General features: G+C 40.8%; 1 protein-coding gene across 1 annotated transcript in view; it reads left to right on the top strand.

The window, feature by feature from the left end:
* Nucleotides 1-26,418, top strand: part of ITPKB (inositol-trisphosphate 3-kinase B) — a 111,363-nt gene that overhangs the window by 75,876 nt on the left and 9,069 nt on the right. Inside the window, exons 3-4 of the mRNA XM_054983295.1 lie at nt 20,090-20,189; nt 22,360-22,573. Coding sequence (XP_054839270.1) covers nt 20,090-20,189; nt 22,360-22,573 — 314 coding nt within the window. The remainder of the gene's footprint in view (nt 1-20,089; nt 20,190-22,359; nt 22,574-26,418) is intronic.

Raw genomic sequence — 26,418 nt, forward strand, 5'->3', positions numbered from 1 at the left:
CTTTTGAGAATGTTGAATATTGAGCAAGGCATCAGCTCAAGCCACCACCCACAAACCGACGGACAATCCGAAAAAACAAACCAGATACTAGAACAATTTCTTCGTTGCTACATTAATTTCCAACAAGATAATTGGGTAGACCTTCTCCCTCTGGCCGAATTCTCATATAACAACAGTGTACACGCTTCAACTGGAGAAGCCCCTTTCAAAATTGTCTATGGAGCTCACTTCAATCCCTTCCCGTTGGACGCTCCCCCTCTCCATTCCTCTAATTTGCCAGATGTATCTTCGTGGTGGGGGGAGGCGGCGCAGCAATGGACTCTTATTAAGAAACATCTTGAAAAAGCCAAACTGGATTACAAAAAATACGCAGATCGCCATCGTGTGGCCGAATGGGATTTACAACCTGGAGATCATGTGTATATTTCCACAAAGAACCTGAAACTAGCTCAGACAAGCCGCAAACTCGCTCTGAAATTCCTAGGACCTTTCCCTGTGCGCAAAATAATAAATAAAGTGACTGTTGCTGTAACTTTGCCCAAGAACTTACGCCACGTACACGATACGTTCCATGTCAGTCTTTTAAAAAGAGCTCCTACCGATGACAAGTGGCACATCAAAGCTCCACCCATTCCAACTTTGATTGACGACCAAATACACTATGAGGTGCAACAAATTTTGGACTCTAAACTCAAACGAAATCAGCTTTTTTACCTCATTAGATGGAAGGACTTTGATTCTGGGTACGATGAGTGGGTGAACTCTGTACATGTTCATGCTCCTAAATTGACCAAAGCCTTTCATACTCGCTACCCATATAAACCAGGGGGGAATCTGTTTTAAGGGGGGCAGAATGTCAGGTCCAGTGTATATCTAAACTGTACTGACTCCATTTTCTAATGCTTCTAGTGTTTAAGTGCTTTCTTCCCAGGTGCACCAGTTCCCAGGCAGCATTCCCACAGGAGGCGACTGTTGTGTCTAACACCGTTCCACCAAGCATTGGCCTTGAAGGAGAGCAGCTTCCCAGGACTGAGAGATGTTGTTTTGAGAACTGTGGGGGGAGGCAAATCCAGATGGGTATTGTTACTTTGTACCTCATGCTTTGCCCTTCATTGGTAACAATGACTGTGTACCATCCTGAGTCTCCTATTCAGGACTGTGGACTATAATGGACCTTTTCTGCAGTAAAGTTTCCTTATTCAATCAATGGACTCCTGTTTGCTTTTGAAAGGGAACCTGTAGGAAGAGCCTTATCTAGCCACAAGCTGACAGGAGTCAGGCAATATCTTTTTACGGCTTTGACCATACATAAAGCTGAAGACTTGTTTTGGTAAGGATATGTGTGAGAGGGAAAGGAAGGCGGCATGGTATAGCCTGATTTTGTCAGCTCTCGGAACTTCGGAAACTAAGCAGGGTTAGTACTTCGATGGGTGACCACCAAGGAAAGCTCTGCAGAGGAAGGCACTGGCAGATCACCTTTACTTCTCACTTACCTTGAAAACCACTTGCTGGGGTCACCATGTCGATTGCAACTGGCTGGTACATACACACACGTGTGAGAGAAAAGGGAATAACTGTCTACAGCTGCTTCCTCATGGAGATTTGTCTCCATCTTGGCTTCCAAACTAGAAAACTTTTTTGGGAAACTGCCACACCATGTTGTCCTGTAGTCATCCTGTTTCAAGTTTCCATGTTCTCAATACTTTATTTCCCAAACCTGCTTTACTCTGACCTTTTTGGAAAGACTGTAGTCCAAGCACTCAAGTATACTATCCTGAAGGAACAGTGTACATTTTCCTGGCCTGCCGAGTTCCCTCCCACATTGGTGCTATTTTCCTGCCATCAGACCCTTATGGGCTACCATTTTTTCCCGCTCCTCCATCAGAGGGTTTTTTGAATTTTTTAAAATTAAGAAATTTGTAATTGTTATAGTGCTATAGAAATCTAGTGCAATAATTATATAAGGCAATATATCATTATAGCACATGCATGAAAAAATACAAAAAAAGTTGCCATAGCTGTCTTGAGATCCAGATTGAAGTTGTAGATGGAGGGAAGTGTTCAGAAACCTGCTGTGTGTGGAAGCCAGACCTCATGCCTCTGCATTTGCAGCAGCAATGAAAGCTATATGGAGACTCTCACTGTGTGGAAGCTGCTTAGGTTACAGTTCCTAAACAACATGAGTACTGTTCACTTAAATGCCTTTTGCTATATCTTTTTATGATCAGAAAGTAAGGATCCTTGGTGTTTACACAGGTGGATAAACACTGTATTCAAATCTGAGATTTGCAAAAAAAATATGCAAATATAGCTTTTAATTTCCAACCTTTAAAATGCACTACTTTACATGTGAGCTTATAGAACTTTGCCCTGCAAATCTCTGATACTTCATTCAGATTGTTCCTGTGTCCAGGCATTTGGAACCATGTACCTTTTTTTAATGAATTGTTGAAGTTCATATGCTTAGATGACCTGGAAGGTCTTTGTATTTATCCTAGGTGTGTGACACTGTTGAAAAATCGGAGTGCTAGGCATGGCCTGGCAACCAGTAAGAGACTGGCTGTCTGCAGTGGGATAACATCACTGGACCCGCTATGGAGGGGGCTAATGTCATTTCCTGGTTTTTCCTGGAAGTGATGTCAGTCTTCTCTAGGAATTGCTCAAAACTTTGTGGTTTTACCATAGAGTTTCTGGCAATTCCTAGAGGAGTGTGATGTAATTTACTGATTTTTCCTGGAAGTGATGTCATACTGTTTTCCCAACATCCTTAATTTTTTTTCTCCTGTTACTGCTCTTAGTGGTGGTGGGAAACTGGAACTGAGGAGAGGGATCCCCTGCCTCCACTGGGAGGGGGCTGACAACCTTGATGAAGAAGTATTCATCTTCTTACTTATGATTTGCTTTTGCAAAATCATAAGTATGGTATGGTGGCTCTGAGCCTACCAATCTCCAGCAAACCATACTGGGACTAGGCTTCAACAGCCTAGAATTTAGACTGTTTTACCCTCTCATAGTGTAAGCGACTGAAATGTGACATGTCCTTTAATGGTGTTAAGACTCCTTGTGAATATCCCTGGTTGTCACGTAGATCCATCTTGGCAGTGACATTTTTAATCCCCATTGGCAACCCAATTTGAAACGGATAAAAGTTCCATAGTTTGTGATATGGCACGTGAGTCTGTTTCAAGCAAAAAGTTTTTAAAAATTGGACGTTCCATTGGACACTCTCTGATGTAGCCCTTTACATCCTGACCACTGTATTTTAATTAGCAATTCCCTCATGTTCTTGAGTTGTTATAATGTGGATAAGGTGGTGGGACTGGCCATGGGCGGAGGAGCTTGGGAGAGGGGGTGGGGTTGAGAGGTGCCGGGGAAGGTATTTAAGAGGGCTCTGGAGGCTGGCCGGGGAGGATGGAAGAAGCCAGACTGCCCTGAAGTTAAGGTGCAGCTGGCCGGGTGGAGCTAAGTGCTGACTGGCCCACCGGTTCAGACAGGGGCCGCCCAGTCTGAGGCCACCAGAGAAGGAGCCCTCACTCCCCGTCTGGGTCCCGCCTAGCCGGCCCAGGCCCTCAGGACGGACCCGCCGAGGCCGCCCCGCCCGGACCCGCCGCTACCGCCACCAGGGGGCGCCTCTGCACCTGACAGGAATTTAACACTATTCAGGTTGCACATAAACAATATTTTTGGCTTGTTGCTAATATTCACTGCATGAATACTTTTTGTACTGTGCCATATTTGAGGAACATGTATACCCCACTCATATTTGAAGAGCATGCACTTCCCTTGGAGAGGTAAAATTTAAAGATTGTAATGTAAGTAATTACCAGTACAATGCTTTGCAGTTTCTCCAGTCTAGGCTCATAGATTTGGGTGAGCTCAAACTTAAAGTAACTCTGTGTGGGATTTCTCCTTAAATCTGCATTTGTCCGATTCTTATTATTTGAAAGTGAAAACAGAAGGCGGATTTAAGGAAAGCTTCTTCCTAGCAAGATACATTTTTATTCTCCTACTTCTTACACTGGGATAGCAATGTGATATAATTCATTGTGGTTTTTACTAGTTCTCTGTGGCTCTTCAAGTGCATCTACTGTCATGCTATGCACTCCAGGCATACCTCTTAGCTTAAATGTATGTGAGTAGACTGTTAATACCCTGTGGGGCGCTTATAATCTCTTGCTGATCTGTAGAGAGCTAGTTTGTTTCAGAGACTCCTCCTGTTCAGCCTAGCTAGTCTGAGGACAATGTAATGGAAAAATGTAGAAATGGGGCCTGCTTGCACGTCACACTGTAGCTTAGCAACTAACCACTGCACTGAAGTCTTAATAGGCAAGCCTCCCCGATGGTTTCCTCACAGTGCTGAAAAGCAATGTGTGTCCCCCACCCACCCCCGTTCAGTGAGATGCCGAAGAACAGGGAAATACCAGGGCTTCCTGGTGTCACTACAGCAAGCTGTTTGCCAACAGAGAAATACTTCATGAGCTATGCCAAGAATTTCATTGGCCTTCAAGCAGAGTAAAAAATGTTCAACAGCTGCTTGCTGATGGAGGGTTAAATCTATTCAAAACTGCAGTAGCAGTTCCTGTTGCTGCTTAACAATACACATAATAACAGCTGAATAACTGTTTAGATTGTTTTGTAGTAAATCTCCAGTAACAGGAAACTGGGAACAATTGGAGAGCCTGCAGTTGTTCATGATTTTATTTGTGCAGAAACAGAAATCTTTGTGTTTAGTATCATGGCCATAATTGTGCAAGCTATGCATGAGGTAGGAGGGTCTGTAACAAATCTCCATTTGCAAAAGTGAGGGAGGAAAAGTTCACATTCCAGCTTATTTTCTTTTATTCCTCAACCTTTCATAGCTGTGAAAGGTTAGGCTGAGATTAGACTGGTAATCAAAACATCATTTCTGAGGAATGATGTTTTGTTTATTTAAAATACTTACATATTCTTCTTCTACATATCTGAAGAATTGCCTTTTAAACTTTCTTACAGACAGCAAAAATAATAACCGTAAAATAAAACGTATTTAGCACCAGTGAAACCATCCTAGCTGTAAACACTTATAATCAGTCATCAAGCTCCTAGGAAAATAAAAAATATATCTGGTGGATACTAAAAAGAAAGCAGTGAAGGCGTTTGACAGACTGGGGGGGGGTGCTATTTTATGGGCAGGGAACCACAGCAGTTTTCATTCAGTACTACCCATCTAACCTCAGAGTTTCTCTACACAAGACATCTTGGTGCATGCTCTACAAGTGTAAGGAGACGCAATGTTATCCAGGAAGTGTAGTTTAAAAAGACAGAGTCAGTGGAGGTCACTCCTCAGAAGGTTTGTTAATTTCATCTTCGCCTTCCAGAAGGCTCTGTCAATTTCAGCTCTCCAGTCTAAAATTGAAATGGGCTGGAGCCGCCTTCCAGAGCCAGGCTTGATCCTGGAGAGGTTATAATGGGATGAAGTTTCCCTTCTGGCATTTCACAGCCCCTTCACCCAGCTCCAGTATAGCAAAGCCTTTGCCCTGCCGCTGGCTCTGTCTTTTTAAACTAACCTAACATTGCATCTCCCAATACGTGTTCTTCATGAATCAGATGTCTCGTGTAGAGAGACTCTCAGAAAGCAGAAACACTGAAAATAGGGACTTTTTTTTGGTAATTTTAACTAATAGGTAACTTCATATGAGAGAATGAGATCCCAGACAGTTTAGAGCTTTATTTCAACATGAATCAACAACTATTGCCGGGTCCATCTTATCACTGTAGCAGATGCTGTTCTTATTCTGGTGGTATTACCTAGAATATTGCTGTGCATATGGTGTCTGACTACTGTGAACGGATATATCGCTATAGCTTTACTTGTCTGATGGGAATCTTGGCCTTTGCCAAAAGAATATAATGTTTGTAGAAGTTTTCTCACTGGGCACTAATTGTCAAGAAGTGGCCTCTAGTTAGCTGTCTTGTTCAAGGACCCATCAGAACTTGCGGAAGGTGGCATCTCAGCTGAAGGCAGGAGACAGGTGTGTGAATGAGAGACAGCAGTAGAAATAGTGGTTTGGAAAGAGAGAACTTTGGCTGCAGATGAAGTCCCTTGTGTGCTGGGTTTCTCTCTCTCCCTCTCTCCTTCGCAAGTATGGCAACCAAGCCTGAACGATACAATTCTGGTCCTCAGCTCCAGTCCACAGCAATTCTATCATTGTTGTTTAGATGTTATAAAACTGCTTTGCTCCACCCTTCATTTAAAAGAAAGCCTACTTGCTTCCTATGATCTAATCTTGTTTATATAATAGACTCTGTGTAGTGTTGGGCTAAAGCAGGGGTCCCCAACCCATGGGCACCGTGGTGTCCGCAAGTATTTTTCCTTCCACCTGCCAAGCTTTTCAGAAAGTGGGCAGGGTCATTGTAAGGCATGGTTTATTATTGGGTGCTCTTATTCAAATAAATGGGCTTTTGACGGTTTCAACAGTAGCTGCAACCACTGGAGGATGAGGAGGACTGGGCTTTCCTGCAGTGTTAGTCTTACATTTGGGAAACATGAATTCAGATCCCTGCAGAGCCCATGAGAGTTCACTTATTAGATTTGGGTAAATTACGATTTCTCAGCACAGTCTGTCATGGGGCTCAGTGGTAGTGAGGACTCCTCAGGAGGAGAGGAGCCTTGTGTAGCCAGCCCTGACTCCTCAGGAGGAGAGGAGCCTTGTGTAGCCAGCCCTGACTCAGCAGAGCACAGGGATCAGGAAGAACAGCTGCTGAGTGATCAGCATCCACAACCAGCAGCTGAACCAGAAGCACCAACCCCCTCTAGCCCCAACACCACTGGTGAAGCGCAGTCAAGGATGTCCAAACCCCCAGCTTCACCCAGAGAGTGCTGCAGACAAAGGCAACATGTGGAGCTGCAGGAAAGGTGGCAAAGCGCATGCCTCCTGGCCAGACGCCAGCTGCTTGTGGAGAGTGATGAGGAGTGACCACAGGATAGCGCCCAAGCAGCTGGCTGCAAGCCCAGCCTTACTATAAAACCCAGCCACAGAAGACCAGGAGGTGTGGAAGCAACGTGTCAGAATCTTGCTAGTGCTGTGACCACTCCATTGAACTGGGTCTGGCTCTTGTGACCTTTGGTCCATGCCTTGACTCTGCTTAGCCGTTGAACCTTGCTGATAACTGAACTTTGGACTGCCTGACCTTGCTATTTGGACTCTGGAATGGACTCTGACCACTCTACTGGACCAGCCCACAACACAGCCTATCTCACAGGCTTGCTTTGAGGCAAAAAATAGGTAATTCCACTTAGGATGCCCTGAGCTCTTAGGTGCAAGTCACATATCAATGTAATAAGAATGGATACATCCTGCTCCAAGTTACAGGTTTGGCAAGAATTGTTTCTGGTATGACCTCTCAGCATTGTTTTGTGGCTTTGTAGGCATCTGCATGTCTTTCAGATTCTGATCTATTATTAATGCTAAAACATTCCACTTTCCTGTTTCCAATTACTATTTCCTCTGAAAGTTAGAGAATACATTCTGCACAGTACCCACTAGATCAGGATATGTTCTGCCACTTTTTATAATTATCTTTTAAAAATTCTTAAATATAAATGTGCGAATGATTCCAGAATTTATTTCTGGACATGCACAAATAAAGTTTCACATTTATATTTGCACCAAAATATTTCAGCAGTGACACTTTATATCTTTACAAACTGTGATTTATCATACATGAGATCAGAATGTTTAAATAGTTCTACTCTCAAATTGTTCTGTGTCATCATCATTTTGAATTTTTGACTTCCAAAGAGTCTTGGTATTCTTGGTTAAGCCTTGAATCCAAACATGAATGGTTAATTCAAAGAGGCAAAGGATGATTTCTGCCCTGCAGTGGGAAGTTACATGGGGAATTGAGGGTTTTGGATATCTTACAATTCACCTGTAACACATTTTATGCCAAGATTATAATGAGTCATCCCACTGGTCTTTCTGCTTCAGTACTGTATACTGTGCCTGCCAGCAGCTGCCCAGCATCTTAGGGTCTCACCACATGAGACAAAATACACTTGAATTACATGGGTAATTCAAATGTATTTTGTAATTCGAGTGTATTTGAGTGTAATTCGAGTGTAATTACATGGGTAATTTGAGTGTATTTTGTAATTTGAGTGTAATTCAAGTGTATTTTGTCTCCTGTGGTTTGACCCTTAGGCAAAGAAGGGACTTTCACCGCTATCCAAGATCCTTTATCTGAGGATGCTGGGTGCTGAGCCTGGGGCCTTTTGCATGCAAAGCATGTGCCTGAGCATTGAATCACAGTAGTGTCCCTACATTCTTGAGGTGTAAACAAGTGGATTTCAGCCAAATGCAGTAGATTACTATGTTTACCTCCTGATAAACTGCTTAGTAATTAGCTCTGTTTTTTGACAATTTCATGTATTCAGTTATTTATGGGAGCTATTACTAATATTGTATGTTTAAAGGTAATGAGGATGCTTCCAGATGCAGCATAACATCTTGGTGCTCCAGTAGCATCTGTGGCTGCCTTTTATAAGCTTTGGTTGCTTTGCCCCCTGCACCCTCTTCAGTGGAGACAGAGGTGATCGAACCACTGTTATAGATGAACTGGTAACTTCACGTTTTGACTACTGTATCGCCCTCAGTGGGCAGCCCTTGTAAATTGCAACTGGTTAAAAATAGATTAGCTCAACTAGACTTTCTCAATAGTTGGCCTAGTATAGTGAAATAACCTCCCCTAGGAAGTTTATCATTGTTCCCCTTTCTTGCTACCTCTGTAAAGTTCTATCTGTTTTAATCAAACACTGACTTTGGCTTTGGTAGTGTTTCTATGTTTTATTGTTCACTATTTTTATTGCATACAATTGTAAATTTATGTTGTGTGAGACTACTTGAGCTATTTTGGTAAGGTTTAATATGTATTAAATACAACTTAAAATTTAACAGAGCATTGAAAAGCTTGATGTATATTGATGTATTGTCGAAGGCTTTCACGGCCGGAGAACGATGGTTGTTGTGGGTTTTCCGGGCTGTATTGCCGTGGTCTTGGCATTGTAGTTCCTGACGTTTCGCCAGCAGTGACACTGTGACACTGAGAGATCTCTGTCTTTTGGTGCTACACCTCTGAAGATGCCAGCCACAGCTGCTGGCGAAACGTCAGGAACTACAATGCCAAGACCATGGCAATACAGCCCGGAAAACCCACAACAACCTTGATGTATATTATCTTTTTTTAAATTTTTTTTTAAATTTATTTATTTTTAAACCAAACAAACAAACAAACAAAAACAATGTACAGAAGTAAAATAGAACAACAACAAAGTCTTAGTGAACTATATACAATAAACGTCATATGTATATTATCTCATTAACCCTTACAACCTGGTAATGTTGTAGGTTCTTTGTTATTACTGCCATACAATTTGCAGAGAACCAAGGCAAATTGACTAAGACGTGCACAGTACAATAAGCTCACAGCAAATAGCCAATAAAATGTATTTACTAGTCTGCCTGCCTATACTATTCATTTTTGGTTCAAAAGAAAGAAACTATACTCAAGCTCTTCTTGATGTACTAGTAGAGATTATTGCCACTGGAAACCAGACAAGTGGCTATTTGCTAACCTGACTCTGTGAGTTTATGACAGAAAGAACAACTTAGCTTTCCTAAGGCCTACTGAGTTTATTATTGAGACAACATTTGAACCAGAGTCTTTCCAGCTTTAATTTTTGCCACTGTACTGCTCAAATAGTGACAGATGTTTTAAGAATATATCTCATAAAAAGAATCAGGCCAGTGGTCCATCTAGTCCAGTATCATGTTTTACACAGTGGCCAACTTGTCTTGGAGGGCCAGCATACAGGGCGCAGAGAACGAGGCCTTCCCCCAATGAGAACTCTATGGGTTGGATCCTAGCACTTGGTTCAGCTAGAGATGGAGCCTTATCCTGACAGAAGAGCCTTTTCCTTGGTCAGAAGGCTCCTTCCACTGGTGTGAAACTTGACACTTAGCTGAGTAAAAGGGTAGGATCAATACTTACGTTTTCTAATTCAGGTAGGAATTTGTCTGTTGTAGCAAAATCAAAAAGGCTAATAGGTTTACCACAGTAAAGGCAAATCTTAAGTATGTTAATGTCTAGGGTACGCCACAGTACTTATCTGTTGTTATCACATTATAGCCATTCAGTTGAAGAATTGGGTAGAAGCAGTGAAGAAGTACAGAGGAGAAATTGAATTCTTCTGCCTTGTCCCCTACAGGATAGTATCTCCTTCCTATTAGCTTTGGTTCTTCATCCATAGGGTTGCAAATAGGGCTGAAGAAAAAGTTCTGCTCCTTTAATAGAGGCTTAATATGCGGAAATGAGCAATTGAAGCCTTTTATGGTATAGAGGTAAATAATGTAATCTGGTAAATAACATATTAAAGGGACAGGACATTTTTCTCCAGGCAGTTGGCAACCCCGTTCCCACATTTGCAGTTTCCATTTCAAAGTCTGCAAAACAATAAAAGTTCAAGTAGCACTTTATAATGATTTAAAGTGCTATCCAAACACTAATGTTGCTAATGCCAAATATAAACCACAGGGAGTTAAAAGACCTTGAAAGGAATTAAAAGGTCAGGGCTGTTGAGCAGTTTTAAAGCTTGTTTTGTTTGTAAAAACTAAGGACCTATTTCAAAAATGATATCTCAGAGTCTGGGTGGGTAAATTCCGAAGAGTGTTTTGGAATCTCTTGTTCTGAGGAAATGTGAGACAAAACAAACATTGAAACTGCTTGATTCAGGTTGTTGAAATGAAATTTATTAAAATACAAATTGACTTTTACTGGAAAGATTACATCAGTTTTTATAAGTGTACCCTGGTTCAAGGTATAAACCAATATAATTGACTTACTTACTTCACTAATAGCCTACTTTTCTTACTGAGATGCAAGGTGAATTACAAAATATAAAAAACAGTCAGCCTAAGACATACGATATACTATGCAATAAGACTGGGATTACAAAATTTTAAAAATAAAGCATTTTTTTTTTAAAAACTGTCCAAAGTATAACATATCACAGCAATGCAGAAATTGATGACAAAAGTAGAAGACAATTTCAAGTGGATAGCAAGATTTGAGTCTGGTAGCACTGTAAAGACCAACACGCTTGCAAGAATCAAAACTCCCTTGTTCAGATATGAAGGTAGAAGTCAATGCAATAAAAGCATGAACATACAATAAACACTGCAACAGACTACAATCCTACTTTCTTACAAAAATAATCTCATGAATTGTTCCATTACACCACACTTCTAATCCCTTAATAAAAATGCCTTCCTGAACATTTCTGGTTTGAACATTCCATCACCTCCTCAGGCAGAATGTTCCTCCCAGTGAAAGTCACAACAGAGAATGTGTTTGTATGGGCAGCTGCTGATTTACCCATTTGCAGGGCAGCACCCACAAAAAACATTGCTCAGTTAAGTAAAAATGTCACAGCAGAACGTAGTGGGAGAAGCAGTCCTGCAACTGTGGGTTATTAAGGGCTTTGTAGGTGATAACCAACTTTGAACTAATTGACAACCATTGGAGTGACTGCAGAATGGGTATGATATGCATGCATTACCAAGCTCCAGATAGTTGAGGCATTCTGTGCCAACTAGAATTTTCAAGTTGAGTTTAAGGGCAGACCCATGTAGTGCATTACAATAGTGTAGACTTGAGGCTACCAGTTTAAGGGGAGATCAATACTTGCTGTATAAAAGATCTTGCTGAGATAATACCTTGAGGGCTAAATTTATATGACAGGAGGAGCCACATATATTTATTCACTCTGAGAGGCACTGTCCCCTTAGTACAAATATTATTGACAATTAGTTAAAATTACTTGACCAGGTTTTCTGGAATCTGGAAAAAAATCAGAAACCAGTTATTTTTATCCAGTCAAAATTTTCTGTCAGTACAGCTGTACTGAAAAGTCTATTGCTGTTAAAATAAGGATTTTCTTGCAAGCACTTATATGAGGAGTTGTTTAGCTTCATTCCAAAATACCGGTTTTTTTCCTTCTATCCAAAAAGGAAAGACACAACAAGAAGAAATATCCTTTTTTGTTTTTATTCTTTTCACCATGTTGAAACAGGAGTGCAAGACAGTTCAGAGTGGCAGACATGCTGTGTTTTCTCATCTCTTTTTCAAGCAGCGAGAAGTTTCATGGGCAACACTACAGGTTTATTTGCTTTGAATGAGAAAGTGGTGGAGATTTCAGTTGTCAGTGTATCAATTGCTTTATTAATAAATATATAAGCATAACATAGTAGAGGCAAATACTATAAGCACATAGCACTACCACTATTCCTTCATGAGATTGCATTCCAGCCTATTCCAACCAAACCCTAGTCTCTGTTCTCCTGATTACATTAATGCTGCAGAACTTTCTTTGTCTCTCTGATGCATGTACCACACTTCTCCTGGACCCCAATGTATAGTTTTGGGAGGTTTAATTTTCTGAAAACCAAACAGAACACCTTAAAGATGAGCCAATTTTATATCACCTGCCAGCTAAGATCACATGCACCTTTTAAAGTAGACTCTAGGCAGTTAAAGCTTCTGTAGTAAACCTAATTGTCTTTAAGAAGCCACTAGACAGCTTTGTTTTGCTGCAACAGCCTACCACACTGAAATATTTTCTAAGGTTGGATTGCAGGCCATCAGTAGAATATTACAGCCATTAAATGAATAATAGTTTTAAAATAGATAGGTACTCTCCCCTTTCCTTTTCCTGTTTAGAAGCAGAATAATTTGCAGAAATCAACAGGTGAAGGTTTTCCCAGTACAGAAATGCGTGTTTGCTTATTTGTGCAGATCAAGCATCTCTTAAGAGGCGCAGCCAGGAGTGGAGGCCAGTGAAAAAGCTGCCAACCTTAATTTGGAGACTTTCTCCCAAACCTTCTTTCCTATTATTATGTGTGTCATAACTTACCAAATGTGCCTAAACAGTACATGTTCAGCAATGAGAATCTATTGAGAGATGAGGACCAAGGTACTTTCTGTAGTAATCAGTGATTAGTGAAAACAAAAAAATGCAAAGCTCAAGACTTCCTTATTAATTAGATCACTGGCTTTGCTCTTGAAAAGTTTCAGTTTAGGCTTTGTGGCTCTAGCCCTGGAATGTGTTGGAACTAAATGTGTTTCCATCAGACAGAAGTGGCCATGTGTATGTGATGGTGTTACAAGATGTGCATGTTAAAGTTGCTCCCTTTCCCTTCCTGAACTTAGTTCTTCCAATGTACAAAGAGATGAATTTGACATGCCCAGTCACAGTTCAGACAGCTGTTTGCCATCCTGTTTGTCATGATGGAAAGACTAGGGATTTTTCCCATAGTTAATAATTGTGCTTGCTGGATCCCTCCCCCTATATCTTGCTTTGCGGACCTTTTGAAGGTCAATGTGGTTCTTCTTGTACGTTTTTGTATGGTGGTTCCCCAACATGGGGGGGATAAGAGCGTGTATCACTGACAGATTGGTTGCCTACCCTTGGCAACATTCTCAAGTTACACTTTGGAAAGCAAAATCAGGGCCTGTCATCTTTTGAACTTATGGAGGCTGCTGATGATGGCATAGTCTATATTTTATTAGGAAATAGAAAACAATGTTAATATCAGGAGAATAATGGATCTTGCTTGCACTTGATCGAGGGAGGGAGGATTTTAACCCTTGGGTTGTTTGGCTTATCTGTGTGTACCAGAACATTCCACAGTCAAAAGCTGTGGGTCCAGAGTAAGTTATTTTGCTAGATGCTTCTACTTGTAAAGGTTTGTAAATGAGTGATAGCATACTTGTCTGCTCTTCATGTCCTTAGCCGGTAAACAAAACTGTTTCTCTGTATTGCTTGCTGGAACTGAGGAAAGAAAATTATAGTTGTTGTTTTAAAGAAACAAATGCTACATAACCTCTCATTCTTAAAAAAGGACACACACCCCACCCACACACATACACACACACAAACAAACAAACAAACAAACAAACAAACAAACAAACAAACAAAAAGAAACAGTAGCATGAAGTGGCTTTACTCACTCTGTTCTTTTGACTATATGTGTTAAAAATGGATTGTTTTGCTTGGCCAATGGCTGATTTTCAACTTTAAAAGCTACTTCAAAAGCTCAGGCAAGAGTCCAGTAGTATCTATAAGATTAACAAAATTTGTGGTAGGATATGAGCTGTTGTGAGTCATAGCTCACTTCTTCACATACAGCTAGAATGTGAGTCCATCTATCCTTATATCTTGGAGAGTGGAGTGATTTCAGAAGCTGAATGACAATAGCTAGTGAATAACAATAGCAGGTGTGATTGGATAGGGTGGGGTATGCAGAAGGGAGAAATCAGCGGAGAAATCAGCGGAGAAATCAGCATTGGTAATGAGGCAGGAAGCCTGGGTCTGGATACAGGCCAGCTGGATGCATTGTCTTGAGCTTTGTTATCAGATGCAATTCAGCAGTCTCTCTTTCTAATCCCCCTTTGAAATTCCTCTGCAGGATAACTGCTACTTTTAGGTCAGCAACTGAATGTCCTGGAACGTTAAAATTTCCCCCCACTGGTTTTTTAATGTTTTGGTTTCTGATGTCAGACTTATGTCCATTAATTCTTTGACTGGCCAGTTTGTCCAATGTAGAGGGTGGAAGGGCATTGCTGACACGTGATGTCATAGATCACATTAGAGGATGAGCAGGAGTATGAACCCGAGATGGTATGGCTGATGTTGTTGGGTCCACTGATGGTGTTACTAGGATTTATATGAGAGCAAAGTTGGCATCTTGGTTTGTTGCAGGTCTTAGTACCAGAGTCCATGTTAGTGTTAAGTAGCTTATCATTGCTGGCGAGTAGTTTTTAGGTTAGCAGGCTGTCTGTAAGCAAGAAAAGGTCGGCCCCCCAGTGGCTGTGTGAGGGAAGTGTCACAATCCTGCATGGGTCATTAATAATGTGTTGAACTGGCTTGAGTTGTGAGTTGTAGGTGGACCACCAGTGGTGTTTTTGGTGGTCTTGTAGCAAGCTGTCCCTGGGTATCATTATGGCCTTTCTTAATCATCTTTCTCACTATGTCAGCGGGATACTGTAGTTGCAAAAATGTCTGTTGAAGATCTTTCAAGTGAGTATCTCTGTCTGAGGGGTTGGAGCAGATGCAACAATAGCGTAGGGCTTGGCTATACACAATGGGTTGCTTGATGTGGTTGGGGTGATAGCTAGAGGCGTGTAGATATGTTTGCCGATCTGTTGGTTTCCAGTATAATGTGGTACTTATGTGTCCCTCGTGTATCCGTACTGTGGTGTCCAGGAAGTTTATTTCTCGTGTAGAGTGATTCATAGTTAGATCAATGGTGGGGTGAAAGTTCTGGAAAGCCTGATGGAATCTCTCAAGTGCTTCTTTGCCATGGGTTCAGACAATAAAAATGTCATCAATGAATCTCAAGTAAAGGAGGGGTGCCAGTGGGTAGGAGTTCAGAAAATGCTGTTTTAGGTCCGCCATGAAAATGTTGGCATTCTGTGGAGCCACGTGGGTGCCCATGGCTGTGCCACTGATTTGGATGTATAGGTTCTCACCAACCCTGAAGTAGTTATGAGCGAGAACAAACATGCAGAGTTCAGTGGCAAGATCTGCTGTGGTCTTGTCAGGAATGATGTTTCTAATGGCTTGTAGTCCATCCTGATGGGGGATGTTGGTGTACAAGCCATGGTGGCTAGAATGCTGTTTTCTGGGAGATGGGAGATAGACTGCAGTTTCCTCAGGAAGTCTGCGGTCCTCTTAACAGAACATCGCTTGTGGTCATTCAGCATAGTCAAAGATGGCTTGAGAAACAGGTCATGGTATGAGGAGGTTCCAGTGCTACAAGTGTGAGATGAACAGATGTACACTGGTAGGACTGTGTGTGTCCCCTCACTCCTGACTGTTGCAACCTGAAGAGAATGGGAGAGAAAGTGAAGAACTCTGGTTTCCTGTTTTTTGTATAGGTTGGAAATTATAGAAGAAACTATAATTATTTCCTCTTTCATTGCATTCATTTATTGGGAACTTGCTGCAAGTGTAATATGTAGGCTTTATGTTGTTTACATCCCATTCTAATTACTGTAGCTCCTGGCAGTGTTCTCCACTTGGGGCACAACATGGTTTGTTTTGTTTGGGGGCTAATGTGAAAAGAGTCTTTGCTTTGATGTGGGGGTTGGATTTGATGATATTCAGACCTTATTTTCCTTCCTCAATACAAGACAGATTAGCTGCTTATGGTGAGAAAGAATGCAATTAAAATTTTTTACAGGGGGGTGTAAATGACTTTGAGGGTGGAGTACAGATGGATAGTGTGATGGTGGATAGGTTGGTGCAGAGATGAGCCCTGGAATGAACCTGCTGTGTGGGGACACAGCTCTGGAACATATGCACAAACATCTTTCCCTCAGCACCAAATGCATTCAAGGAAGAGAGCTATGACGGGGTGCAGTCCCCCCAGTTTTTAAATATCATTATGCACACAGTTGCTCTGCTTTCAATCTACTTGTCCTCTGGTTTAACTTGGAGAAATTTTTGAATTTATTTTGGAATTGGCACGTTTTTCAGTTTGGGAAAAACATTTTCCTACTACAAAACACTTAATCTGTTTCAGATCAGTCAAACTTTGCCCAAATTAGATAACACAATTATAGAAACCTAAGGTCTGTCTTTCCTATTACCTGATATCCTCTTAAAGAGTATCATAGCTCAAAGAATGTCAGGGTTTGATACGTGGTCCTACTTTTGGATTTTTTGCTTCCTATTTTTGATCATGTAAACTTACCTGTCTGGCTTATCTTAATATGTGCAGACTCTGCCCCTATGGTGGTGTGACATTTATAGAAATGGTAACATTTAAAGATTCCTTATCTGTGTATTGCCCAACTGTGTACATACAAGTGCCACTGTTTCCAACGATCAGATGCTGCTGTGCATACGTCACATGTAACTGGGCAATGCACAGATATGGAATATTTGAAATTTAAAATTCTGTTTGCAGTGCTTTCCTGGGGAAGACCTTTTCAGTGCCCTTTGCAAAAGAAAAAGTTAGTGTTTGAACCAGCCGTCATTTCCCCCTGAATACTTGCTTGAAGAGTTTCAGAGATATACTGCTAGATTTTGACTCCTCCTTGGGACATTAGGTTGCATCTAGAAATAAAAGAGTAGACCATGCAGCAGTGTTAGGGAGACTATATTATGATAATGTGTACTGTTCCTGAAGTCACTTTGCTTCATTAATTCTGGATTTGAAGTACTACATGGTTTTCTGTTCCTGTATGATTGCTAACCAGCAACAAAACAGTCTTGGTTCCAGAACAGTTAAAGCTGTGGTGGCCTCTCTCATCCTGGGACTCAGTATTTATGTTTGTATTTGGTATTTGGTATTTCAGGGTAAGCTGATTCTTACTGATCAGAAGCACAAACACTGCTTTCCTTAAAAGAGAAAAAGAAAAATGTCCATTTGGAGCAAAGGCCTCTTTTAAGAAGTATCCAGCTGCACTTCCCACAACAGGGAGCAAAATGGCCAGAGTATTGAACTCCTAGGCATTTTTATTGAAAATCCACACAGTGGTGTTCATGGATGCCTTCAGAGATTTTGACACTAATTTGACAAAAACTACAACTTCAATAGATATGAACTTGAATGAAAAGGAAAGGAGACTGTTCTGAGGCACATGCTGACAAAATCCTCAATTGGATTCTGTAAGCAATCCCAGACCTAGACTCATCCTTCTAGTTATATAGTTAATAAACAACACTGGCATGGCCAGTTTAAGTGGTTCCAAGTACATAGTTGCTTAAGAAATGCTTGTAAAACTATAGGGCACAAGGCAAAGATTATTTGCAGCTCAATCCTATACATTTTTACTTGAGGATAAGCCCCACAGTGAGGCTTTTATATCTTTACTAGTTGCACCAGAGTGGAAATTTCACCAGGCATAATTGTTTTTCTCACAAAGTTGCTGTGGCAGGAGAACTCACACTTCCAGTTTGGTGTAGTGGTTAAGAGTGCGGGACTGTAATCTGGAGAACCGGGTTTGATTTTCCACTCCTCCACTTGAAGCTAGTTGGGTGACCTTTGGTCAGTCACAGCTCTTCCAGAGCTCTCTCAGTCCCACCCACCTCACAGGGTGATTGTTGTTGTGGGGATAATAATAGCATACTTTGCAAACCACTCTGATTGAATGTTAAGACATCCTGAAGGGCGGTATATAAATCGAATGTTGTTGTTGTTATTTATCTTATTTAAAACACTTTTATGCCACCTCTCCACAAAGCTTAAGAGTCCCAAAGTGGTGAACAACCAAAGCATTAAAATGAAGTTTTTAAACACACACATTTAAAACAATAGTTAACAAAACATGGAAGTGCATGTGCGGGTCAGTGAGACAGTGCCAAGCAACACACAAAGTTTCCATCCGCTGACAGAAGATAGAGGGAGCAACTGTATCTCTCTGAGGAGGGAATTCCATAATTTTGGTGCCATGACAGAAAAAGCCTTTCCAGGGTCCCCACCCATCTGAGGCTAATGGTGAAGGAACCCTTAGCACGGCCGCCAAGGATTACCGTAGCGATCAGGTAGGTCCGTATGGAAGTAGGCAGTCCTTCAGGTATGTTGGCCCTAAACTGTGTAGGGCTTTGAAAGTCAATATCAGCACCTTGTATTGGGCTCAGAACTAACTAAGTTTTTCTGTTTATCTGTTGTCTCCTAAAAGTGTAATGCCAGTAGCCTCGGTAACTACCCACTGTGGAGTCAGTCCACCAAAGTGGGATGCTGCATGCAGTCCACCAAAGTGGGATTCTGGATCTGTCTCCTTTTGTGCAACTAGGCATTTTCTCCAAATGTCTTCTGATTACATGTCGTCTTACTAGATGGTTGTGTAGTCTTCTGGTTTTGAGATAAGAAATACTTCAGCCTTAATTAGCTGAGTGTTCCATTCAAACAATTTGTGGGAAATTGTTTTACTTCAGGAAAGATTCTGATGCTTTCCTACATCTAAGTAAGTTTTTCTGATGCACTTAGATGCAGTTACCTTTTGGCAAAGTTCTCAAGTTTGTACTCTCAAAAGAAAAGTCACAGTTTTTGGGTGTTGTTCTACTATTCAGCTCATGGGGGATGTAGGGCTCGGACCCTCATATTCTTCTACATCCTTGGTCAAGACATGACCTATCCCTGAAGGTAGCCAGATTTGGGGGTGAGATGACAGGTCATTTTTCACCCTCATCCAAAATTTTCCTGCAAAGAATATCTGTTGGTACACTGTTTTAAAATTATTTTTAATGTTTAATTAAAATTTTAAGATGTCTTTAGATATTATATTTCTACTTCAATGTTATATTGTATTTATGAAGATAATAAACATGGTTAAATAAAATTCCTGCATGAGCTGGGGCTGGTGTGTGTGTGTGTCTCATCTACTAGTGAAAACCCTCACCTATCCTGCTTTCTCCCCTTTCTCTATAGTTTGAGCTCACAGTGTATCTACACACAGATCTACTTTAGTCCGAAGTGAAAGTCGTCTCATTCACTTGCTTGTCTGGTCAACGTGACATTCCTGTGTTCAAAACTAATGTCCAAAGCATGTGTCTTTCTCTGGAGAACAATTTTTCCCCCTTCCTGGATTCATAGTTGAAATACACAAGTCCACAGAATCTCTGAGGGCATATGCACAATAACTCAGTTCTTGAGAAGTAAGGGTCATTGTGTGTGCGTGTGTGTGTGTGTGTGTGAGCTCTCTTGCTGCATCCCCTCCTGGAACTGTTATATTCCTGTCTTGCTTTTTGTATACGTGTTACTGGCTTCTCTCTCACACACAGTGTGTGTGTGTGTGTTTACATAATTTTTAAAAGGATAAGCATTTGTACCGATGAAGTGGGGGGGGGGGGGGAGCAATAGATAGGTCTGTCCTTGGAAAATCTAATGGCTGTTTTCTTTAACTTATTAGTCAGGTTCAGCTTGTTCTTCCATCAATATTGAACTAACCGTTTTCCTTTTCATATTAACCACTATTTGTCTCCAGGTCAAATAGCACTGAGGATACTGTTTCCATGTACTACTCAATCTATTTCCTTCTCTAGAGCAAGTCATGGCGGAAGATCAAGAACATGGTGCACTGGTCCCCTTTTGTTATGTCCTTCAAGAAGAAATATCCTTGGATCCAGCTAGCAGGACATGCAGGTACAGAACATTAAGTTGCAATGAATAAATCTCAATGGGATTTCACCTAATGAAAGGTAGATGTTAGAAGTCTCTTGGTGGACTTGAGATAATTAGTTACCTCAACCTAGATTGTCTCGGGTAATTGAATTATAAAACATTCTACCCTGCTATATCAGCTCCTCAGGGGCTGGTTGAAGGAATGCTAGAGCAGCTAACAAAAAAAGAACACCTTGGAAAGTTATATAGTGTTTAGAATATGTGATCCACAGAGAAGAGGTGAGCCAAGGAACTGTTCCCATGGCCAGTATTAATGCCTAGGCCTCAAAAGACAACAACATACCACGACTGTCAGCAGACAGTAATGTTCCTGTGGCACATCTTTGCTGTGTCCAAAAATAAGAGGATTCAGAACTCTGACCATGTAAGCAGGAAGAGATTCAATCTAGCCCAGCCTCCTGCCCTTCACCAGGATATTCTAATTATACCCTCATCCAGTGCCTCTTGCAAACCTCCCAGCAAGAAGATTGCACAGTCTCTCTAGGGTAACTTATTCCATCACTGAGCTGCTATTAGATTAGAAAATTTTCTCTTATGCTTTTAAACTAATTTTAACCTGATTTTCCTTGTACTGTACTCAAATGTCAGAAAAGTCAGCTTCCCATACTTATCCCATCTCTGTCTTTAGGTTCACAAATGGGTGCTGTTATGGTTAGGAAAGGGGGGAAAGTGACTTTCCTTGCTGGGAACACCTTTAGGCCAAAATTTCCTTAGAAAGCACCCTGGTAATTGGTAGCCACCACTCAGGTATTGCCTGAGAACATCTAGACTGACTTACTGAGAAGCTGCCCTTCCAGCTCAGTCATAGCAAAATAACAAAGCAACAGGGTAGAAACCCTGGCAAATACCTTATAGCAAACTATGTAGTGCCCAAGCAGTCTGGCATGTAGGGAAGAGATTTGGAGAAATATCCCCAGAGAAATATATTGTACTAAAGAAGTCCAAAAATGTCTTTATAGAAAGTAAGTTTATTATAGAAAAAAGGGGAAATGGTGGGTGAATTCAAAAGGGAACAAAAGTAGTAAAGAGGACAAAATACAAAACAGGGAAGAGCAAATCACACACACGCAGTCTCTCAAATAAAAACCAATAATGTTGATCTGACTCAGCTAAGTATGCTTTGCCTCAGTTGTAGCAGGTTCCTTAGAGCATGTATGGAGTTCCTTGCAATATCAAGATAGTAGAGGAATCCTTAATCCCTGGCCCCTGCTCTTGGGGTCTCCAGATGTTAGTCTTTTCCAAAGTGTGGACAAAGCAAAGTCCAGAGCTCCCAGGTATTTATGGGCAATGGAGTCTGACCTAAGCCAGCCTCCTCAGTGAGATTAATTAGTGGATCTAACCAATCCCAAACAAAGCTCCATCTCTGATGTCAGAGATTATTGCTACCAATCACAGAATTATTTCAGGATGGTCCCACCATTTTAATGGCTCCATTACAAAAAGGGAATCTGGCCCAAACCGATTGTTCTTTGCCAAAAAAGAATTAAATTGGCCAGGTAGCCCCAATGTTGAATGGAGGATAAAACATTCTCATATAAGCTCCAGGGGTCCAAGAACCTAGACACTCATGAGCCATATTGAATCTCAGGGTTCTGTTACATCTACCTACAAGTGTGCTAGGGAATATGAATGGATATCTGATTATCTTTGCATTTCCCCAGCCTAGTGAACATGAACCCCTTCTGCAGCTCAACAACCAACAGGGTTGTCATGGGAGTCCAACTGATGTTCTTCTGGAACCTACACAGAGTGACATAGAAAAGACTGTTGAACATCTTTTTATTAATTAGTGCAAGGAGTCTTTCAGTAGAAGAGAAGTAGTGAGAATTGGAAAGGCTTTGAAGGACCCTTCTGTTCTTTTTCAAATCACCTCACATTATTGTCACACATGAGATATGGGCCACATGGTTCAACATTTGATGGAGCAACAACGAACCATAGTTATGGGTCAATGCAATCTTATTTTCACATTTCCTTCCCAGGTCTGAAGATGATATATCTGACTCTTGTCAATCAAACCTCACTGCACTTAAGCATTTGGTTAGCAGCAAGGGGTATTCTGTAGTTGTATGAAATGTTCTCTATACCAGTGAAAAACCTTACAAAGTCTCTGTGTATTTTTTCCTCTTAGGTAGTTTCAAAGCTGCAGCTAATGGAAGAATATTGAAGAAGCATTGTGAGTCTGAACAACGCTGCTTGGACCGTCTGATGAATGATGTCCTTAGGCCTTATGTTCCTGCCTACCATGGGGACATAGTGAAGGATGGGGAGCGATACAATCAGATGGAAGATCTGCTGGCTGAATTTGACTCTCCCTGTGTCATGGATTGCAAGATGGGAGTCAGGTCCGTGTTCCTTCGTTGCTACATATTTAGACTGGGATCCTATACTTCTGCTCTGGGCACTCTTCTCTTTAGGGACTACAGAGGCAGTCATCTGCAGCGCAACTTGCTTTCTTTCATGCTAGACACTTGCACGCTTCCCATGTTTTCTAACGAGCCCAAAGTGCCTAGCATGAGAGGAAATGCCTGAAGAAAAGTGCAGCTGGAGCAGTGGTCCAAGGCATAACCTGCATTTCTCATATGTGTTTCATTTGTGATGTATATTATGATAAGATGCTTTCATAATCAGTGTTTTTCTACTTCAGTTTATTGGTTGCTATTTGTGGGAACTGAGTATGAGGCCATCACATTACACTTTTATTATTGTTATGAGTGACCAAGGATGTGTGGTTTGGTGGTAACCATGAATCTTCCCTAACATCTAGACATTTCTGCTTCAGTTGACAATGATAGCTTTCACCTTAGAACCATGTGTGTCTGAATATGGTATGAAAAGGGCCACTGACAATACCCCAGTATTGGGGCTACTTTAAAACACCTCTGAAAAAGTATGGGGCCACTAATGCAGGTATTAAATTTCACTGTTATTCTGATGTGCAACTAGCCCAGTATATGCATGACTCTGGCTGTGATGTTTATGTTTTTGGAAAAGTGAATGTGTTTTCATCTTTGAGCTTTCAGCATGAAGAAACATGGTGGATTGACTGGGACAAATCATGTTTTTCCACTGAAGAGTGCAAAGAGAAATCTAGATAATAGGATACTGGGAAGTTTCAAGATAAGCCTTGTGACTCACAAGAAAGCACTGTGATGAACATGTCCTTGGAAGAAAGATCAGTGAGCCTTTTCTTTTTAACTAGCATATATATATATTTTAATATAATATATGTATATGTATAATATATGAGTATAGAGGAAACAGAGTGAATACTCTACTGTCCTCATTCAGGTTACTCCTAAAGAAGAGTATCTAGAAAAATCCACAGGGATTCCAGATTGCTTGAGACTGAAGTATGACGGTGACTTTTAAGAATGTTTTCACATGTTAAAACTTATAATTCTAAGAGTGCCCTTCAATCTACCCAGTTCTTCCTGAGCTCTGATGTGATAAACTGTGGAAAAAGGCCATCTGGCAATTGAACTTTCTGATCAGTGTGGTTTTTATACTTGAATTAAATGCAGGAAACTAAAATGAAGTGTTTGGCATAGCCTTGGGGAAAAAACACCCAGCTAAAATGAATATTTGTGTCAAGAATGTTACCTGAGGTGATACTCTGAATGTTGAGTTATCCTCCCACTCTTCTGGTATAAAAGCATTCTCTGTCCTATGCCATGAGTTTATTCTTTGTGAGGAAAAAGTCTGTTTGACTTGGATTCTGCTTGTGCTGAAGAGAAGCAAAGTTCAAATTAACTGCATGAGCAAATGGAAAAACATTCTAAACTGGGCTAACCAGTCCTCCTCCACCCAAATACATCCTTGTCTAACAGATAATGGAAGTTTATTTGCAATCTGAAATTTAGTTGATCTTATCCATAGTATTAGTATGAAAATGTATTAGCATATTAAACATGATATTTAAAAATGAAATGATTAAGTACTATAGGATAGGTCGACTGTGATACCATGGCTGTCAGTATTCTTCTTGACTAACCAGTGGTACCCTGCTGATTACTGTACTTTCATGTAGCATCTGTTGGCTAAGTTTGGAAGGCAGAATAGTGAGCAGGATTATCATTGCATTTTAAAAATTATTTCAAACATATGCAAAGTTGACTCATGGAATTCTCTCCCATAAGATGCAGTGATGGCTTTTAAAGGGATGAGACTAATAGCTAAACTACAAGTGATGCCTGACACTAGTTGGACACTTGTCAGCTTCCCTCAAGTTTTGATGGGAAATGTAGGCATCCTGGTCTTGCAGCTTGGCTCTCCGACTGCTGTCCAATGGACTTTTCAACTGTCACTTGTTCAACATTCTGCCAAGCTGCCTACATTTCCCATCTAAACTTGAGGGAAGCTAACAAGTGTCCAACTTGTGTCAGGCGTCACTTGTAGTTTGGCTCTAATTCATAGAGGAGTGCCCCTGCCTGGCACTGCAAGCTTAGCTGCTAGACATGTTGCTGTTAGAAGGCAGAGACCTCTTGTGGCCAGATGGAGAAATTCCTAGCTAAAGAAAACTGGCTTTCAGAGTCTTTGCTGCCTTTCCTCCCAATGAGCTGTCAAAGTGGAGTAATGAGTCAGTAGCTTTGTTCCACTGGATTATGCAAACATTATCTATGAAGTGGGCCACTTCATATAAAACACTTTTGAATCTGGAAAGGATTCCAAAGTATGAAATATCAATCAGTTACGAAGATCAACCATGAGGCTTTTGTTTTGCTGTTCAAAATACGCACAAGCAGGGTTTGATCCTATTTGCTTATTGTATGTATTTTGAAGGGAACAATTTAAGTTATAAGTTACACCCAAAGAATCATGCATACAACTGCTACATGTGAGTAATAAGCTATATTTTTATGTTTCATAGTTAGCCTTAATACTGTTCAATCTAAGTAATCATTCCTATTTTTAAAAAATAATAATATGACAGTCTAGCATGCCAGTTCAAACCATTCCAATCCAACTGCATTATGAGAGCCAGCATGGTGTAGTGGTTAGAGGGTCAGACTAGGATCCGGGAGACCCAAGTTCAAATCCTTGCTCTGCCATGGAAACTTGCTGAGTGAGCTTGGGCCAGTCACACACACTCAGCCTGGCCTATTTCACAGGGTTGTTGTGATGATAAAATGGAGGAGAGAAGAACGATCTAAGTCCCTTTAGGTCCCCATTGGCAAGAAAGGTAGGGTGTAAATAAATTAAATAAATAAATAACGCCCTCATTATGTATGTTTTAAATACCTGGTTAACCCCCACTCCTCCAAGGGCCTGTCTAGGCTTTAAGGAGTAGCTATGTGAATCGGCCCTAACCTTCTGAAAGCAAACATTAATTTAACTCTCAAAGCCTTATGGAAAACCTGTGTGCATGTGTGCTTCAGTACAGTGCTTTTTCTGAAACTGGAAATCTCTTAACACAATGAAAGATGCATAAATGAATGGGATGAAAGCCAAGTTTCTTAACAGAAATATAAAAGCTATGTGCCAGATCACAAGCTCTTATATATTTAGGGTGTTATAACCAAGCAGTTTTTAGGGTCTAACTATGTCCTTGCAGAAGATTAGCAAAAATATTTAACAGATCAAAAGGGGTTCTTAACTGTATCTTTTCCTTTACAAAGCAGATGGGAGGTTATTTCTCTTGCTGAGAAGAACTTTTAGCAGTACAAACATAAATCAATAGGAGTTTTTAAAGCGGGCAAAATCCTCAAAAGTCCATATAAAAGAAGAACAGCTGAATATGATTTAACTACATATCCTGGAACAACTTTTTCTTATAATCTTCTAAATTAATCTTAACCTGATTAGTACATACATACATGGATGTCTGTCTCTACTTGGAACATTGTCGGTTCACAAATCATAATCTTGTATCCAACACAAATTAAGGATTTTATACCATGAAACAGTAACTATGGGCCAGGAATAGTATGACTGACCTAGAATAACTCAGCTACATATAATGCAATTTTGATATAGAAGCCGTGAATGGGGAATCAGCTGAAGAAAGCAGGCAAACTGGGAAATGAAACACCCAGTATAATGGAGGTAACAGAAATTCATGCATAACATGACACTGCAATTTATTTATTTACTATTATTTATAGTCCAGTTTTCTCACCGAGACACAAGACAGATTGCACAGTATAAGTCAATACGATAATTGGCTGGGCCATTCAGTAAACAATACAAT

The sequence above is a fragment of the Eublepharis macularius genome, chromosome 1, assembly GCF_028583425.1.
Source record: "Eublepharis macularius isolate TG4126 chromosome 1, MPM_Emac_v1.0, whole genome shotgun sequence".
Lineage (NCBI taxonomy): Eukaryota > Metazoa > Chordata > Lepidosauria > Squamata > Eublepharidae > Eublepharis > Eublepharis macularius.